Genomic DNA, 20,600 nt, shown 5'->3' with positions numbered 1-20,600 from the left:
AAGAGATGCAATCTCTTCAGAAGAACAAGACGTGCAAGTTAACACAACTACCGAAGGGTAAGAAGGCAATTGGATGCAAATGGATATTTGCAAAGAAAAAAAGAATTTCCTGACAAGAATGATGTTCATTACAAGGCAAGATTGGTGGCTAAAAACTACGCTCAAAAGGAAGGAGTTGATTATAATAAGATATTTTCTCCAGTTGTTAAACATTCCTCTATTAGAATTTTATTGGCCTTGGCAGCGTAGTTAAATTTGGAACTAGTTCAACTTGATGTGAAGACTGCGTTCCTTCACGGTGACTTGAAGGAGAAAATCTATATGTTTCAATCAGATGGATTTAAAGTTGTTGGTAAAGAAAATTGGGTTTGTAAGCTGAGCAAATCGTTATACGGATTGAAACAGTCACCGAGACAATGGTACAAACGATTTGACCAGTTCATGATGGGCCAGAAGTACACAAGAAGCAAATACGATCACTGTGCGTATTTGCGCAAGTTACGAGATGAGTCCTACATCTACTTACTCTTGTACGTTGATGATATGCTGATAGCATCAAAGAACCAAGTTGAAATTGACAAAATAAAGGCTCAGTTGAGTAAAGAGTTTGAGATGAAAGATTTGGGAGAAACCAAGAAGATTCTCGACATGGAGATAAGCAGGGATAGAGTGAGAGGCAAGTTTTGTCTGATACAGAAGCAGTATTTGAACAAAGTACTACAACGTTTTGGTATGAATGAAAATTCAAAATCTGTAAGTACTCCGCTTGCTCTTCATTTGAAACTTAACAGCCTATTATCTCCAAAGACGGATGAAGAGAGAGCATACACGGCGAAAATCCTGTATGCTAATGCAGTTGGTAGCTTGATGTATGCAATGATGTGTACGAGACCCGACATTTCACAGGCAGTTGGTGTGGTAAGCAGGTTTATGCATGATCCTGGCAAGGGTCATTAGCAAGCTGTGAAATGGATTCTACGGTATATCCAAAATACCTTAGATATTGGATTAGTGTTTGAGTAGAATAAATCACTTGGTCAATGTGTAGTTGGATATTGTGATTCTGACTATACAGGTGATTTGGATAAGCGACGTTCTACAACTGGCTACATGGTCACGTTTGCTAAGGCGCTAGTTAGTTGGAAGTCTACTTTGCAGTCAATGGTGGCTTTGTCTACAACGGAGGCAGAGTATATGGTGATTATAGAAGCTGTGAAGGAGACAATTTGGCTTCAAGAATTGCTTGAAAACTTGGGAGTTGATCAAAAACACATTGACGTATTTTGTGATAGTCAGAGTGCTATTCACTTAGCAAAGAACCAAGTTTTGCACGTAAGAACGAAGCACATTGATATTCGCTATCACTTTGTGCGAAAAATTCTCAAAGAAGAGGAGATTTTTCTCCAGAAGATTCGGACTACGGAGAATCCTGCAGATATGCTGACCAAGGTGGTTACAAGGTCCATGTTTAAACATTGTTTAGACTTGGTCAATATCCTGCACATTTGAGTTGGCGCCTGTGGGCGCAAATTTAAAGGTACCGCAAGGATCATTTGTTATTTTTTGTTTGTGAGAAGATTTGTATATTTTGGGTGGAAATAGAAATTATGCCAAGGTGGAGATTTGTTGAATTCAAAACCTTGAATTCAAAGGCTAAATTGTAGACTTTTTCAAGTCACAATTGTTGAATTTGTGGCATCAATTTCTATCCCACATTGGTAGAGTTGAGAGTTTGGGTGGGACTAGAATTACACCAAACACCAACAAAAGAATTACACCAAAAAGAATTTTGTAATTCTTTTGTAATTCTTTCTTCTCCCAAATTTATAAGAGCGGGTCGCTTAAGTGGTGCTCGGAGATTAGGCAAAATTTGCCGAATTCCATTATCAATTTTCGGATGCGTTCTTTCCTTATCTCTTTTATTTATTCCGCACTTATTTAGTAGTTTCTTTTCTATTTAAATATAGTATTCAATATATTTGTCGGGTTTATTTGTAGTGTTTTATACGATTCATTTGGGTGTTTTTTTTTTTTTTTTTTTTTGACAAAGCCAGTAGAGCATCTTCAGTAATCAAAAACCATCAAAAAATCTGTGGTCAGAACCAATTTGATGGGACCTATTTTATGTGAGACTCAACAGACAAGAAAACATGAGGCTTTTATTTGTGTGTTTATGCGTACAACTCATCGACATTACACTCGCCCAAGACTACTTTGATGCTCCGAGGTGAACCACAACTGCCTTCAGCAATGATGGCTCTGTCGTTGGCAGCCATATGAGCAATTATCTTGAAGATCATTTCAATATCTTCTGAAGCATGACAACGGTCTGCAACTTCTTCAAGTGTTAAAGGTTCAACGGGCTCTTTACAGCTTGCTTCATTAAGTACAGCAAGGACACGCTTTTGAAGAGCTAGAACTTCTCCTGCTGCTTTTTTGCCTGCTTCGACACCGGGTTGATGGTAAGCATTGATGTTGACTAGTTGCGGGCTTGTTTTGGAAGGAAAGACTGAATTTTTGGAATGGGGAAGGGGTTTGGGAAGGTGGGTTTTGAGTGGGTTGAAACAGATGCCCGAGAGTGAGGAAGCCATGATTGATTGATTGATCAAAGGTTTTGGAAGAAATAGGATGAAAACCAAAGTACGGCTCGGCGAGCTTTTAGGACATTCGAATGAGTTGAATTTGAGAGGAGAAAAGCAGTACAGTACAATGGCAGTAGAAAGTAGTAGATTTTTCTATTCCGCACTTATTTAGTAATTTCTTTTCTATTGAAATATAGTATTCAATATATTTGTCTATATTTGTCGGGTTTATTTGTAGTGTTTTATACGATTCATTTGGATGTATTTTCTTATTCATGTGTACGTAATATTTATGCATACACGGGTCTAATTGTGATAATATACCGTGCACGTAAATTCTGTTTAGGAGACTGGGTTTTAAGTGGGACAGCTTGTGACCCCTTCAACCTTTCCTGAGAATTTACTTGGAATGATAATTCTATCTAAGAATATTGTTTCGACAATTTTTTCTGAAAATTACTGAATCGGTTTAATTACTAGTTATTTTTTTGAGTGAAAAATTACCCGGTTTCCCCAACAAATATATACACACACACACATATATAAATATATATATGCAGAATGAGGATGATCTTCGCATGATATTATTTGACTTGAAGAGGTTCTTCTTCTCTCATCTTGTTAGTCAATGTGGTCTCTAAGAAAGGAATGTATCTTTCAGAATTGTAGGACATGCGTTTCTTGCTGTAGAAACTCGGTGTGAAGAGGAGTCCACTGTCCACGGCAGATGAAAAGTGCAAACTTTTTGTAGCTAACATAGAAAACAGACAAAGTGCTTTACCGGCTGCTATACTTTGTCACATTTTATCATTTCTTCCCACAGAACATGCAGTGGGAACCTTGGTTTTATCCACCAGATGGAGAAACACCTACATAGGTTGGTGCCTATAATTGGTATAGATGACTCATTGCATCCTGAAATTCAAGAAGGAGACAGCACTGAAATGGCCTATGATGGATTTATACGATTTACTGATTGGTTGATGTTGTTGCGGAATGGCAATGACAAAATCAAGTTTTCTCTTAAGGGCCGAAAATATGCATATGATAATTCATTAATTAATGATTGGATTTGTGCAGCACTGTGCTGTAATGTTCAGGAACTTGATCTTGATGCATTTTATGATTACAATAATTTATCTCATCTTACAAGCTAAATTTTTTATAGGAAGAAATATCTCGAGAGAATCCACCAAAGAGCTCAATATGTAAGTCAGGAATCCAATTTGATTCAAAAACTTAAGTCATTAGGTTTTGGACTCTTACTTACATATTAACTATTTTTTTTCATCTTTCGGATCAATGTGAGACATAACCCTTTACTCATGAACCTAACAATTTTCACTCTCAAGAGGCTCGTAATTTGAAGCTTCGTGGCTCTGTCATAAATGCCCAAGAGTTAGTTTCTTTACCAAATCTCAGAACCCTGCGCTTGATGTGGGTGGTATTCCCTGGTGGTGATAATGCCATATCAAAGATTTTCAGGGGCTGTACATCACTTGAGGATTTGCTTTTTGGTGATTGCTTGCTGGAAGAACTTCAAGTTCTTGATCTTTCCATTACTTCCCTCAGCAGATTGACACTGATTTATTCTGACGTCTACAAAATTCTCATTGATAGCCCAAATCTTGAATATTTGAGGATAGGTACTAATGATACTTGTTTATATGTGCTGAAAAACTTGAAGCCGTTAGACAGGGCAAAGGTGTATGTTGAATCTATGCAAAGCTTCTCTCCGATAATTGATGGATTGTACAGTGTTAAGTTTCTAGATCTGACCGCACAATCCTTTAAGGTAACTATTATAAAGTTCAAGACTCCTTGTCACAATATGCAATCCCCTTTGCTTATGGTGTGCATGGTTCAAAGATTCGGCCGAGTTCGAGACGACTCGGCCGAGTCGTCACCATCTCGGCCCTTCCTATACGATACCGGGACGATACGATTTCGAGATACTTGACTCGCCGAAACGTCACCGTGAATGGTTGAAACAGCCAAATTACACTGAGTCACTCTGAGTCATTCCGAGTCAACTCAAATTTTTATTATTTTTACTAATTTTTTATTATCATTTTTTTACAATTTTTAGAATATTAAATATTTTAAAAATTTGCGGTTCTCACCGAGACCGCGATCGATATGCCGAGATCGATATGGAACAATCAGGACCGTGACCGCGACTTTGAACGATGATGGTGTGAGACTGATAAAGATGATCCTCGTGGCATTGTGTCGGATTTGTTTGAGATTAAACCTTTTTGTTTGGCTCAGAAGTCAAGGAAAGTAGAAATTGTTGATTTCTCTGGCTCTGAACTTCAGTTCACTGTGGTGGATTATCTGCTGCAGCACGGAGTTTTACAAGAATTAATGAGTTTTAGGTCTTCAGACAGTAAAGAGTCTACTCAAGACTGGCCATTGTCCAGATTGAGGAGCTTAGTAACGTTTCCAAGATGCTCAAAGACCTGGCAAGATTGATCTTGTTGAGCGAAAACCTATTCGAACAATGTACAAGAATTGAAGGATCGAGGAAGCAAAGGTACCTTGTTCAGTTTGGTGAATGGTTTGTGCAAATTGCAACCATGTTATTTGGTCTTCCAATATTATGGATTTGATGCTTAATAAATAAATTTGGTTTTACAGATTAGTGATTTTAACTTCGTCAATTGGTCTATAATAAATGGTCTTGTTAGATGAATGTTGCACTGCTGATGCAAATACTTTTCTACTGAGTATACTGGTTGAAATTTTACTGCTGGCAACCAAATTGAACCAGAGTTTATTAGTTTCATGGTGCCATTATTTTAAGTATTTCTTATTAAACATTAATAAACGTGTGACCAACCCAACAATCATCCAAAGTACATTGGGGAAGGAGAAAAACATTGGTTGTCCCTTGTAAATCATTTGATAAAATTGGCAGTCCTGATCCAATACAAATTTCAATATTTGACTGCCCAAATAATTTAAGCTGAAGATTATGCCAAACAATTACTTGTGTTGCTTGATGTACATGCATTGCTGTAGCTTGAATACAAATTGATCGTGCGTGTATCAAGTATTGGAACAACAACCAAAGCCAAGTACTTGTCAAAAAATAAAATTGAATCTTATAATTCTATTCTTTTCTGCCCATAAAGCTTGCGTAACTTCTTTTTTATTAACCAGACGGAAATGTCTTTAGTGCCTAACATCGATTTCGATGTTGCTCAAAGAATAAAAGAAAGAACATCTGTTTATATATATGACTCAACTTGCTTGAATTCTACATTTCAAATTTCGTGACTCCTTTGATTCTATTTTACATGATTTGATTTGCATTTTCAAGAGGATTTTCTACTTTTAATTTGTTATTCAATTGGTACATGTTATGGTATAGGTTGTAATTGCATAAAGACTTTCTGTTTCTTTGCCCTAAGTTTCATCATTTGAATTCTGCATTTGTTGACTCTTGCTTCAATTGGGCTTATTATTATTCTCGTGCCTGCCGTTGGTTTTGAGATGTATTATTCCCAATTTAAAAAGGGTTTTTTTTTTTTTTTATGATTTTGCTAATTCAGTTTTGTGTCCATTAATCTAATCTCACACACTGTTTCTGATGGATGTTGAAGTTCCAAGCTTGAGCTTTGATTGCCCACAAGTATATCTTAGAAAAGCCTCTAGCATGTTATCCAGTTGTTTTATTAACTTTTGGACCTGAAATCAGGAACCTCGCCTACCAATTTATCTTATCTAAGTGGAATAAGATGAGATTATCTATCGTAATTTACACGAGAAAGAAAAGTCATATGAGTTTTAGCCCCTAATTAGCTATGGATTGATCAATTTCTAGTTAGATTTTTTTAATTAGCACTTGTTAAGAGGGGCCTCACCGTTTTTCCTATCGTATTATAGTACTAGTTCATAACCTTTTTTTTTTTTTAACACCTTGCTACAGTCAAAGCAATTTACCAAAAGCAGTGATAAATCAAAGTTTTAGATATTTATATTAAAATAGTCTTAATTGTATCACAAATATTTTTAAATAATAGTTTCTTTTGTAGATAACAAACAATGTACCATGAAATTGATATGCTTAGGATACATACGAGGATTAAACAGTATTAGCTTACATCTGAGCATTAGGGGAGGCGGGAAGAGTTGGATAATATGAGAAGAGAGAGCATAAGCGAGAGGTCTCATGTTTGAGACTTTTTACTTATGCTAAAAAAGGGAAGAAAAAAAAAAAACAGTCTTAATAAAGTTAGCAAGAAGGATTGCTCAAGCAATTTCCATTGCAATTAAGACTTATTCACGTAATTAACAATTGCCTCAATAACTTAGTGGACCTTCTCTTAAATTCTACTTTCTTTTTTCTTTCCCTTTCCTTTTTTTTCCTTGACTCTCGTTGAGCGTAGTTAGTAAATAATCCTATTATACTCGTATAATACATGTTCAAAAAAAAACTTCCTTATTTAACGTCTCATACATTAAAAAAAAAATTTTAAAATTGTATACATGTGGCATAGTCTTTGAAAATTATAGTAAATTTATCCATATTTTTTATTCCATAGCTCTCAAATATGTTTATACTGTTGTCATATGAACTTATATGTGTAATTTTTCCGAACACATATTTTTACGCCCAACTTTTAATCATACATTTGAAAAAACAATTTCATACAATATGCATACGTGTTATATTTCATATTATACCCATCATGTATTCTACTAAATACGTTGTGGAGGGAAACAAATACCAATTACCTTAATAACTTTCAAGAAATTGCAATGTCTGCTAAACCAATCTATCCAAAAAAACCATATGTGCATCAATTTTAATAGCTAAACGTAATAAATTATCTCGAATCATAATCAAAAGTCAACCTCAACAACCCTCGAATGCTAGGAAAAACAAATTCACTTTTCTCTTTTAGTTCTTCAATCTTCAATGAAGCAAGAGAAACAAGATGTTAATCAAAGTTTGGCACTAGTGGCAGGACCCCTTTCTCCAGTATTTTGCTTAATAACTTACGAATAGGGGTATATTTGCAACAAATTGAACACTAGAAGGGGTTAAGTTCTGCAATTGAAAGAAGAGGGGGGCAAAGTGGCATAAATAAACAGTTTAGATCAGGGGTTTCCAGATTTAAATCTGAACCATCCATTTCATCTTGAATCAATGGCGAACTTAATACTTCTTGAAAACTGTAAAGCCCTGTCTCCAGCAATTCTCTCCAGTGGTTGAACCGAACCTGGTTGAATTCTCAAAACAAATTTACCCAAAATCTCATGTGGTAATTTTCATTGCTTCCCTTTTAACTTTTATATCTTTAGCTCAATTGTGCAGTTGGTAAATTTTTGTTTTCTTGCATTTTATATTGTTTAATTGCTGTTTTAGTAGGTTCTTTTTTCTTCCTCTGTTTCGTGACCTGTTTCGATGTTGCTAGGTATCTTGATTATGCTGTAATTGCAATAAGAACTTAAATTTGGGCTATTTTTGAGTTCCGTATTGGGCACATCTGCGAACACTTTTCACAAATTGAGGATTTTTTAAATATACTTTTGTACGATAAGAGTGATAGTAGCACTCTCATAGTAGTTAAATGACGTTTTTTAGTTGAAAAGTCACAGAATCCTCTCTTTTGGTTCTTATTTTGAGTCGGAAAGAAATCATAGTGATGGTAAATCAGTGAAAAATGGAGTATTTTTATCTTTTCAGCTGGCTGGAAAAGTCATGGGGATTGGAGAGTGAATTTAACAAATGTAGGAGTGCCAATGTGAATTCTTGAAAGGAACAAGGTTGTAGGCTGAAATGGTTTTGGTGAAAGGGTTCTTTTTTCTTGGTTTGGTTACTTAAGTTTGTGTCCCAAGAATCGAATTTCACACTCTGTTTATGTTCTTGATCAGTGTTGTCTCGAGTTGGTCTGTAGGATATGTGTGTTCTACATCCGTTGAATGTGTATCTTGTATATTGGGAATTGGGATATACTTGAGTTATATTAGTGCATGAGGATGTTCAATTGACAAACTGATTATACGTGAGGAATTTACTTGTTCGCTCATTTTGTTACACTAATTGGTTTCTGAGAAATGATTCTGTATTCTAGGCTTGTCTGATGTTCTTGCTATAAGAAGTCATTCCAAAGATTTCATGCATGGCTGCTAAAAAGTCAAAACCTCATCAAACAGGGATCAAAGACCGGCTAAGTGCTTTACCAGATGCTATACTTTGCCACATACTATCCTTTCTACCCACAAAGAATGCTGTGGTTACTTCTCTTTTGTCCACTAGATGGAAATATCTTTACAGGTCTGTGCCTAAGATTGATCTAGACGACTACTTGCCTACGGAAGCTGCACGAAGAAATTGCTCTGAGAAAACCTCTAATGGCTTCATAAGATTTACGAATAGGTTGTTTTCTCTACGAAACAGTGCTAACATAGTCACGTTTTACCTTAGGTGCTCAAATACATATGAGTATTGGATTATTAATGATTGGATTTGTGCTGCATTGTGCCGTAATGTTCAAGAACTTGATATTCATGTCGAACATCCTGCCGGAGATCACCTTACTGGCGAAATCTTCAGACATGAAAGGTTATCAAGTTTGAAGCTTCATGGCTTTTCTGTCAAGGTTCCAGAGCAGGTTTTCTTACCAAATCTTAAAATCCTGCATTTGGTGTATATGACATTTCTTGCTGACAATTATCACATGTCAAAGTTCTTGCTTGGCTGTCCATTGCTCGAGGATTTGAATTTGACTGATTGCGACCTAGAAAATCTTGAAGTTCTTGATCTTTCCATTCCTTCCCTTAAAAGTTTGACATTAAGGGACAACTATTATATTGCAACAATTATTATATCTAACCCGAATCTTGAATATTTGATGCTTCACACTTCTTCAGCAGAACATGTAGTGAAAAACTTGAAGTCTCTGGCCAGTGCAGAGTTGTTGAGTGATGATTTAGAAATCTCCTCGAAGTTAATTAATGAATTGTATAACGTTAGCTTCCTGGCCATTAGCGGGAGTTGTTTTAAGGTAAATTAAACTTTAATAATTTTTTTTTGGATTGAGGAACAACTTTGCATTTGCATTTTCTAGTATCACATCATTTTAATGATTTATCTTTAATTGCATGAAGAAACTAGTGGCTTCTGGTTCCTTGAGTAAACTCCAGTGTTTGACTCATTTGGATCTTTCGCCATTTTCTGAAGATGAGTTCCGCATACTTCCCAGATTACTTGATGGAACACCTAATCTTGAACAGTTGACTCTTGGTATGGTAAGTAGAACACCAAACTAAAGGTTCTGGCACAGAGTTGCTATTTCAATTATGACGATCATGAAACTCAAGACTTCTTATTGTAAAATCCCATCCGTCCCTGCCCCCACTTGTAGGCTTCTATAGGTGAATTTGAGCCTCAAGGCATTGTGTCCGATTTGCTTGAGGTTAAGCCTTTGTGTTTGGCTCAGAAGTTGAGGAAAGTAGATATCTTTGATTTTGTTGACTCTGAAACTCAGTTCAACGTGGTAGAGTATCTGTTGCAGCATGGAGCATTACTGGAATTAATGAGTTTTCAGTTTGTAACCACTAAAACTCCAGAAAAGTGGCCATTTTCCATGTTGAGGAGATTATTAATGTTCCCAAGATGTTCAAAGGCATGCAAGATTGCTCTTGTGGAGTGAATACCTGGTTGATCAATGTGCAAGAGATGAAGGATAGGAAAAGGAAAGGCACCTGGTTCAGCTTGGCATCTGTTTTGTTTAAATTGTAAACATGTTGTGAGTAGTTATATGTATTAGATGCTTAATGGTTTTCAATTTGCAGATACAGTTGTAACTTAGTCAAGTGGTTGGTCTGTATTAAGCACTTTTCTATTTTGATGAATGCTGAACAGCTGATGTGTATGGTTTTTGCTGAGTATGCTAGCTGAAATATCAGTGCTAGAAAGCACTTTGAATAAAACATGGTTAACTTCATGTTGTTAGCGCTTTGAAGATTCATACACTGTCATTTGCTTGCTTCTGCTTGTGTAGTGTCCCCTTTTGATATCTTTTTCAGATTGTACATCTGACCAACCCAACAGTCATAAAATGGGAAAAAAAATTATATTTGTGTGTGTGTGTGTGTGATCGGATGGTCGGCCCTTCTGATTGATTTTAGGAAATTGGCAGTCCAGATCCCATTGAAATTTCCATGATACATATGTGCCATTTAACTTGCTGAATTTGATGTATAAGCTTGGAGGATGTGGCAGGATATCATTCCAGTACCTGACATGTCAAATTCCTCTGTAACTTTGTGCCCGTATCCACAGTAGAATTGGGTAAAAATGAATGTTTCTGGAAATTGGAGTCAAACCCGAACCACAATTGGACAGTGGTGGATTATGCCCATAAGAGAATGCTCTGCAGTCTAGAAAATCATTAGGCATAGAAGAATAACCATAAAGGATATTTAGAAGGCCAGTGATATTGACACTCCAAGAAAAGCTCGAGGGATCTTTACTCGTTACTGTTCGAAATGTCATAAACAGCAGTGAGTAAAGGTGGAGTCTGGAGCATTTAAGGGTGATAAGTAGAGAAAGGAAAGCCATAAACCACAAAGAAAAGAAAGGTGGAGTCTGGAACAAATAGTTGTACTGTTTAAGGAGCCTAGTTTAGGATCATAAGGGTGATTAGTAGGCAAAGGAAAGCCGTAAACCACAAGGAATTTGGCCTAAGCGCCATCTATTCTTCTTCAACTTACTCTTCTTCTTCTTCTTCGTCTTTTGAATCTGCGTACTCCTTTTGGAAAGCAGAAATTGGAACTACAGATATAGAACCAGATACAAAGAATCTAGCTAAAGTCAATCATCTAAACAAATTCAAGGTGAAAAGATGGAGAAGGCAACTACTATTTTGAGGGCTATCAAGAATGCCTCAACATAAGTCTACCCATCTTGTTCTTTAAGTTCTGGTTTGCTAATATACAATTCGTTGACATTACAATACTTTTGAGATTACATGCATTATTGAATATACAAACACAGAGTATTTTGCTAAGCAAATTAAAGATTTATTTTAATTGTACAAATAATAATAGAAAAAAGTGCCTTGTAGCATGAGAGAAGGGAGAAAAAAGGGAAAGAAAAAAAAAAGGAAAAGGAAGAAGAAGAGATTTTTTTTTTTTTTTTTTAAAAGGAAAAAGAGTAAGGACAACCAACAAAAAAAGTCATTAGATAGCAAAGGCATTGTTGTCAAAAGTATCATGTAATATCATGTAAGGGGTTAAAAAGAATATTCCTTTCATTAATTTCCCTGATAGATTGGGATTAAGCAAGTGATTGAATTTTGACATTATTGGAACTATTGCTTTAGCCCTTTTGTCCGTGAAGTGCAAACGAAACAAAGTTGGGATAGTAGCCTGCAACTTTGGGGGCAAAGAAAATAACAATCTAAGTTTTAAAATTTCTTTTCATGAGACAGTTGTCACTTTAAAAAGTTATGTAATAAGATGTAATATGAAAAAGTGTAACAAAAAACCTCAAGCCAACTTTGGGTGGGGGAGGGGCTGGTGCGTTAAAACCGATTCAATACTATTATATATATTTTCATTTTCAACCAACCCAAAAATTTGGATTAAATTGTAAAGTCGTGAACGATCATATCTTCAAAAGAAAAGCCAAGAAAAAAGATTTTTAGTACTTGTATTATTTTGGAATTTGAGTTTTATTTGTTAATTTCTTATGGGGTGGTTTCTTTCCAACAACTCTAGGAGATTATAAATAGAATATTATTTAGAGTGTTTTTTTAAAAGAGACTACGAGAGTCTTATAAGATTTTATTGTGGTGTGAATTTCTTCCATTGTGTTGAGATATAATAATATTGTGAATTATTTATTTCTTCTCTCCAACATATATATTCAAGTGTTTCTTTTATCCAGCACACATTAACTATTATTACAATCTGTTGGGAAAGGGGTACCAGTACAGGCACACAATATCGGAGTTAGCTCAGGACAAATTTCTCTTTTCCCAAGTACCAGTTAAAACAGGAACAAACCAAATCACCAAGTAATAGTACCAGCAGCGATAATAAAATGCAAGAAAAATAAAAGACACAGAACACCAAGATTTTTACATGAAAAAACCACGGGATTTAGTCTAGTAAAAAATCTCCACTATCACACTAATGGGAGTACACAAATCTATCCCAAATATTGGGATGACAATAATAGCACCAATATCAACCAAGCAAATCTGCTATAAAATTACCCCCAAAACTACAACTATCAAAAAAGTGAGTTTTAATACAAAACAAAGAGGAAATTCGAAATCTGAATAGGTAGATGAGTAGAGTTTGACGAGAGGATCCCGTGTATAAAATTTCGTCTCAATCGGACTTTAAATCACCTTCCAACTGAGTCTCCAAAATTGTTTCTCTCTCGTTGCTATTTTTCTCTCTTCGCTCTTCTCCGCCAAAATGAAAGTGTGGTGGCTGCAATTTTTTCTCTCGCTCTGAAGATGCAAGCCACGGCTGCCAATTAGTATTTAAGCTTGAGAAACCCTCAAGCACTTGCATAAGTGGGTCCACAAATGGGCTGGCCCACAACACAAGTCCAACAGAATCCTAAATTTGAGTTCTACAAGAACCCTGATGCTGCAGAATCATTGCTGATCATGGGATTGGGAGGACTGGGAAATTGATTCATAGCCATAGTCATAGGTCTCAGGTTTGGAATGCTTCAAGTATGTGTCTGGATCAGAGTAATTGGTATGATTCTTTGCAGGGTGCTTTTCCCTCTTTTCCTTTTGTTTCCGTTCATGGTACTCGCAACCGCTATGCATGCATGGTCCCCATCGCCGGATCATACTTAGTCTTGCGATGTCTCTTCCATAACTGAGACAATGGTGAAATTCAACAAGATTTCTTCCCTAAAGTTATCTATGTGTTGTTGATGTTATTGCTCGACTGCATGCATGTTTATATGCGCTCTGGGGAAGAGCAAGCGATAGAAGCTACCGTATTCGATGGTTTCAGCATTTGAATGTTGTTAAAGGAAAGAGGCCCAATGGGGCATCTGCTTTTTTTTAGCAGTAGAAAACAGTTTATAGATACCAAGTGACTAGTGGTAGAAGTTGTTTCCAAACTTTCTTGATTGGATTTTGGAGCTAGGACGTACGTTCTCTAGAAACTACATGCTCTTACTGCTAAAAAGCTATGTTTTCAGAACCGGACCGGATAGCGACTCGGCCAAGGTCAGGGGTCAGGGGTCAATGGGTTCGACCGGGGGTCGATAGGGGTCGAACCGGATGACGTCATAAATAAAAATTATTTAAAAATTAAAATATTATATATATCATATCTAATAATATATTGATATTAATAAAGGTATATTCATATATATTTGATGTTTCAAATATATTTAACAAGAAAATACAAAGAAATTAGAACAATCAAGTAGCAATTTATATTATTTAATAAATATTAACAAGTTTAGAATTAAAATTATGAATTTAATTGAAAAATAACATCAAATTGTAGGACAATATTTATAAAGTATCAAATATTTGAGGTATTCGAATAAGTTTTAACAATTTAGGGGGCCAAAACATAATATTATAAAGTTTGAATTTTTTTTTTAAAAATTACTGTTGAACCGGAAAAACCGGTTTTTTTCCGGTCAAACCCGGATTTTGACCGGCTTTGACCGAATTTTAAAATTTCCGGTTTTCTAAGTTGATTCGGACCGGCTACCTGGCCGGTTCCCGGTTCGACCGGCCGGTCCGGTCCGAGTTTGAAAACAGAGCTAAAAAGTGCAGTCTCCATATGTTTCTTGATTTCAAAATGACCTATGTGTAGTACTTCCACAACAAAAGACAGCAATTTTTGAAAGTAAGTATGCTTCAAACCTCATACGGCATCCGAAAATTAGAGAATTGTTGGTTTCTTAATTGGTTTTTTTTTTATTTAGTAGAAAATTAATAGCCTAGGACAAATAGGAAAGAACAAGAAGTTTCCAGAGCTTGTTTGATTCCAAAAAATGGTTGAATTTTGAATTGTCCAGTTATATAAATTATTATAATTTTAGTGTAATCATGAATTTTTTTTTAAAAAAAATTAACAGAAAGAAGAGTAGAATATAAGAAGCGAGCAGAGGTTAGAGGGATAAGAGTTAGAATCATAGACTTTTAATTCTAGAACTTCAATTTTAGCCATTAAACCAAAACTCCCTTGACGATGTAATCACGAGTTTGCATCAACTCCGTACAAAAGTCATACTTCAAAGTTGTACTTGTATACACCTATTGTTAGACTAATTGCACAACAGATCAATTAGAGCCAGAGAGGTCCCATGTCCGTGATCCGGGATTCTTTTTTTTTTTTTTTTTTTTTTTTTTTTGACACAGGGGTGTCCGGGTTAATCCTTACGGGGCCTGACTAATTCCCTACGGCCCGGGCCTGACGCTCCAACCCGACCCGAACGCAATAAGTGCGCGGAGGAACCCAGCGGAGCGGAAACTCGAACTTGGGACCTTAAGGGTCACCGGTGAGAGGCACTACCGCTGGACCATTCACGCGGGGGCCCGTGATCCGGGATTCCATAATTTCATTTCTATCAAAAGATATGAACATATGCTTAATTTGTACCCTTTTTAACCCCAAAAAAAAAAAAAAGAGTACGATTTGGGATTAACTGGTAGTTAGTGGTGATATTCATCAAGAGTTAACCAACTTAGGGAGTAAATAATTCAAATTGTCCTTATTGTTTATGATTAAACGAATAAACCCATTCGATTTAGGTTAAACTGCCTTTGTATTTTCTGCCTTCTTCCTTATTATTTTCCTTTCACTGCCAATGAACACAATCAGTAAAGCATTAAAACCAACGCCGATTGAGCTTGACCGGCTGACAGCAAAATTTTAGAAAAATTACATCCTTCTCGACTTGACCAAAATAACAGACAATAATATGATACTAGTTCCACAAATAATACACAAATGTTGAAGGTTTATATAATCAAAGACAATATAATGAATCATGTTCAAGTATTGCTTTTCATGCATCAATCTTGGATTCTTAATCAAAGAATCTTTTTTGGAATGGATATTGAATAGGCAGTCTTTTGAATAAATAATTTTTCCTTTAAATAGACGTATTGAAATTTATCTTTCTTTCTGGTTTGAATCAATTTTGTATGTTTGTATGCATGCCTCACTTTTTTAAAAAGCTAAATACACAATGCATCCCTCACATTTTGCAAGAATTTTCATGTCCCTCATACTTAAAATTTATGGGGTGGCCACGAGATGATGTTTGATGCAATTATCTTCTTCTCGGAGTGGTTGTTTCATTATGTGTTACTTTTTATTGCGGACTATACAATTTGAGTCTTGATTACGTATAAATCACTCTTCAGTTTTTTTTTTTTTTTTTTTGGCAAAGATAATATGTCATTTGACGATGGGCAAATCCGAAATTTTTAGGATATGCATTTTTCTGGAGAAGGAAAACAAATAAAGAAAGAAACTGGCCCTTCTTTTTCATTGGCCCTTAACAAAAAAAAAAAAAAAAGACTATGCTAACATATTACCTAAGTAGAATGTGTATAAGATTAAAAGAAAAATTGCTCTTGAATTTCACTTCTTTTATATCTACTTCAGCAATTAGATGACTACATGTTATTTTTTGAGTTTTATAAGTGCAGAAGTGGTATTATCTCTAACAACAATGGAAAGACGTTTTATTGTTTGATCAATTTCCATTTTATTGTGATAATTTGTTGATGAGTTTCCAAAATTTCATCTCCAAGGTCATTTTGGGGAAAGAGTTTTCACCCTTCCATTTTTAGCCGCTAATTCAAGCCACTGATTCACTTTTAGTTTGCCACTTCAAGCCACTAGTAGCATTATATAGCCAACATTAATCGGCCAGTTCCAATTTTAAATTTATACAAGATTTATCAAACTCTTCAAAGAAAACTCTTCAATAATAGGGTTTGGTGCAGTTGCTAGTGCAGTGTAATGGACGGTCCTAACCAGGCTGGAGGTGCCCAACTAGATCTAGGCCTTCAAAAATCTCAATTTTTTTCAGATCAAGTGTCCAAATTGAGTCGGGCGCCCTTAGCCCTATCAAATCATCCAAAGATATTCCAATCACGTTGTTAACGAAAGATGTTGGATAGGGAATATATACTATTTTTAGCAGCAGAAAACAATTAGAAGAAACCATAAGTGACTTGCAGCAGAAGTTGTTTCTATAATTTCAATCATGAGTATTCTAATGTGTAACATGCGTGTCATACGTCCTGATGCATTATTGACATGTCCATACTAATTTGTAACATCCATGTTATACGGCCTGATGCATTGACATGTGCCCTTTCTAAAAGTTCAACTTTGTTAGAGGTATAATTGTGATAAGAATTTTTCTAACCGGTGTCCGATACGCACTCATAAATATATTTAAATTTCATTCAATCTATAACGTATATACACATACTAAGAGTTGTTAACTCCATTTACATTTATATATTTTTTAATTAATATTATCTTTTCAAGAATCTAACATCTAAAGTATATCTTAACAAGTGCCCATAAGGATAGGTGTCAACATGTTAGAGTGTGTAACGATGAATATTATTACACTCTATTGTGTGATAGAAGACCTGAATACACCAGCGACAGTGGACATTTGGGATGCCGATAACCATAGCAAAATGGAGTATCTTTAACATTCCTAACAATCATCGTGATACACTTATTGGGCAATTGTTCTCAACTTTTCAACAATTTCCGCCGATTTTGAGAAGATGACCGACTTGGTTTCATAGCTCAGAAATTCTGATGTTTTAGTAATTAAGAATGGATCCATTGAACTTTATCTTCAGTTCCACTTTACCTTCCTAAATTCAATAAAGAGGCACTTCACCCTCCTACTTGACATTTTAGGACAAAAGTGCCCCGTATATGTTAATCATTTTTTTTTTATTTCTTTCTTCTCCGTTTTTTACTTGTCCATTTTCTTTAAGTTTTTTGAATGTTTTTCCCTGCTCTCATATAAAATCAACTACTTTCTTCTCTTTTCTATTATTAGTTGTGTATTATTTTTAATTCTTCTTAAACATATTCTTTATGTCTTTCTACCTTTTTTTTTATTTATCATGATTAGAAGTAATAGTGATTACAATGTCAATGCTATAACAAAGTTCATGTTAGGTATGCATATATTGTATCTAAATTAATAGATTTAGAATTTAGAATTAAAAATTATTTTTAAGAAAATAGTAACAAATAAATAGATCGCAAGAACATAATGTTTAGTCAATCATGCATAATTAAAATAAATAAAAATACTAAAACCTTTTTCTATTTGGTATATACTTTTAAACATTAAGTAATTTGAAGTTCTAATTTACGAATGTTTGTTTAAGTAGCCAAATTACAAATTACATATGCTTTTCATTATGACAAGTATATATTATTTTCTCATGCTAATTGGTTTGTCTTGAATTTCTAATAGTGTAAATAAATAAATAAAAATAAAATTATAAGTAAAATAAAACTACAACACTATAATAAGCAAACGATTAGTAATACTAATAGGAAAGTGATAGAAATAGTGACATGAGAGGAGTGCAAAAGAAGAGTGAAAAAAAAAGAAAAGAATAAAAAGGTAAGAAAGTAGTGGATAAAAATAAAGGAATGAAAAATAAAAAAGGAAAGAAAGTAGTGGAAAAGAAAAAAAAATTAAAGGAATGAATAAATAAAAAACTAAAATAATATAGTAAAGGCACTTTTGTCTTAAAAGATCAAATAGGGGCAAATTGTTTATTTAATGAGTTGAGTGGAGCAAAGTGCAACCAATGGTAAAGTTCAAAAGGGATTGGTGCATTTATCACTTGAATTTAAAGAGACTCTTTCTCGTAAAAAATGTCCCAACTATGCCTTAAAATCAAAACTTTATTCTGTACTTTTTTTTAGTAATCTCAATCCCCCTTCTTTCTGTGGCAAACAAATTTCCTTCCAGCATACTTTAGCATTTGGAGACTTCAGTTCATATCATGACGCAGAAATGAGCTCAGAATGCCCTCCACTTTCTTGACAACTATTTTTGGTAACTCAAAGATGCTGCCCCCAGTAAATAAAAGTGCTATTAAGTGCAGATTGAATTAGCACAAGCCTTCCTCCATAAGATAATTTCCTAGTTGACCAGACTTGCATTCTTTGAAGCATCTTATCCAGAATTGGCTGACAGTCATGCACACTCAGTTTTGAAAGAAATGAGAGGAACACCTAGATACTGACCCCAAAAAAATGAAGAAAAAAGCCTCCAATAGGCATACCAAGTGAATTTCCAATTTCAATCATCTGCTCATGCTCTAATCCAACCCAAATAACCATATAAATTTCTCCAGAATACTCTTAATAGTAGCCCTGAAAGTAGGTGTAGCAGATGCCAGCAAAGACAAATCATCAGCAAAGGTGATGTGACTAATTTTAGTCTCAGCACACTTGGGATGGAAACCATAGCTTTTGGATTGGACATCAGCAAAAAGTAAAGAGAGTCCTCCATTACAATAAGAAAAAGATAGGATGAGCTTAGATCCCCTTGCCTTAACCCTCTATCGCTGCCAATGTATCCCACCAAAGTACCATTCAAATTTATAGAAAATTTTGATGTTATCACAAAGATTGCTTAACCAATTGATAAAGTGTTGATGAACCTGCATTATTTCCAAAGCTGCAATGAGCTATGTGGTATCCTCCATGGAGCTCAGAAAGAAGCATCAATGGTGAAAATCAAGTAGGCATACGTTAGCAGTAACCACTCTCCCTCCTTGATTGCTATTATTAATTTCTTTATGAAAGCAATCACTGGTCATCTTCATTTCATTGTTGGCGTAATCATCAATCAAATTGATTTCTTTGTTCAAGCAGCCATCTGCCAGATTGTTTTGTTTCAGTTGTTTTCGTTGTTGAACCAAATATCAGTTAAATGATTTCTTTGTTAAGTGAAAAAAAAATGAGTCATTATTTTCTAGCAAGTTCAGCTCCAAATTGTCTCCTTGTATTTCCTTTATCATCCTACAACATTTTCTCACAAATTCACGCTATCCTAGAAGTGTTTTAAGTCCTCCATGCTGTCAAGATAGAACGGATATCAATCTCTGATCAATCAGATTTTCAATAATTTGCGGGTAGTTCCTCTTTTAAATGGCATGCTCAAAATGGTGATTTATTGGAAATTCTTGTAACTGTAATTCGTATTAACATTTTCCCCTCAGAAAATAGCTCCACCTACTATTCATGTAAAACAGCACCCTAACAGACATAGGAAATTCTCGAAGCCCACTGCTTTATCAAAATTTTCTATCCCTCATCCAACCAAAATTTGTTTTAAGCTCGAAAGCTTTCTGGTGAAGAAGAAAAGTTATACAAGCAACCCAAACAAGGATTAGATTATTTTTGTTCTCTATAATCAGCATCGTTCAATAATCAACTAATCAATTAAGCTTTTAGTTTCAAGTTGTCAAAGCTATTACTCCTTTTGTTTTATTGTCAATCTAGAAGCTATGGGTTATAATAAGTAACTAATTTGCTGTAACTTAAATAAACAATTGATTTTTTTTTGGTTTTTTATGTGATGGTTTTTAGTTATTTGTTGAATTTATAAGTCGTTGTCATTGTTCCAATGATTAAATTTTTGGGTTTTTCATGATTAAAAATTTGCCCGACCCAAGGTGATTTCTAGTTATATCGAGGTAAGTTTGTTGATGCAGAAACCATCGCCTAACACACACAAATTCTTATGGAAGTAGTTTATGCCTGTAATTGTTCAATCCCAAATCGATCAGTGAACGAAGTATTATTTTTTCAAAGATCAAAAGGACAATAATCAACAGAAAGGACACTAAAGAAATATTTTTCTAGATTTCGTCTTGTTACACATATTTTCTTTATTTTTCCAATTGGGCCAGATTCAACTTCAATTTATTTGAAATAGTTATAGGTTATGTTAAAAAAACGCTTAATAGAATTAAAACTTAAGAA

At 34.8% G+C, this 20,600-nt stretch overlaps 1 protein-coding gene across 1 annotated transcript; it reads left to right on the top strand.

Moving 5' to 3' along the window:
• Window positions 1–7,845: 7,845 nt before the first annotated feature.
• LOC113689811 (F-box/FBD/LRR-repeat protein At5g22660-like) lies at window positions 7,846–10,561 on the top strand (the record flags this gene model as incomplete). Its single annotated transcript, XM_072050022.1, has 5 exons — window positions 7,846–7,855; window positions 8,751–8,871; window positions 9,022–9,601; window positions 9,705–9,845; window positions 9,962–10,561. Coding segments are annotated over 5 exons (1,140 nt in total), but the record flags the coding sequence as incomplete, so codon positions are not given.
• Between the last annotated feature and the right edge of the window lie 10,039 nt (window positions 10,562–20,600).

The sequence above is a fragment of the Coffea arabica genome, chromosome 5c, assembly GCF_036785885.1.
Source record: "Coffea arabica cultivar ET-39 chromosome 5c, Coffea Arabica ET-39 HiFi, whole genome shotgun sequence".
Lineage (NCBI taxonomy): Eukaryota > Viridiplantae > Streptophyta > Magnoliopsida > Gentianales > Rubiaceae > Coffea > Coffea arabica.
Note: the sequence above shows the minus strand (reverse complement) of the source record. Positions and strands in the feature narration are given on the sequence as shown.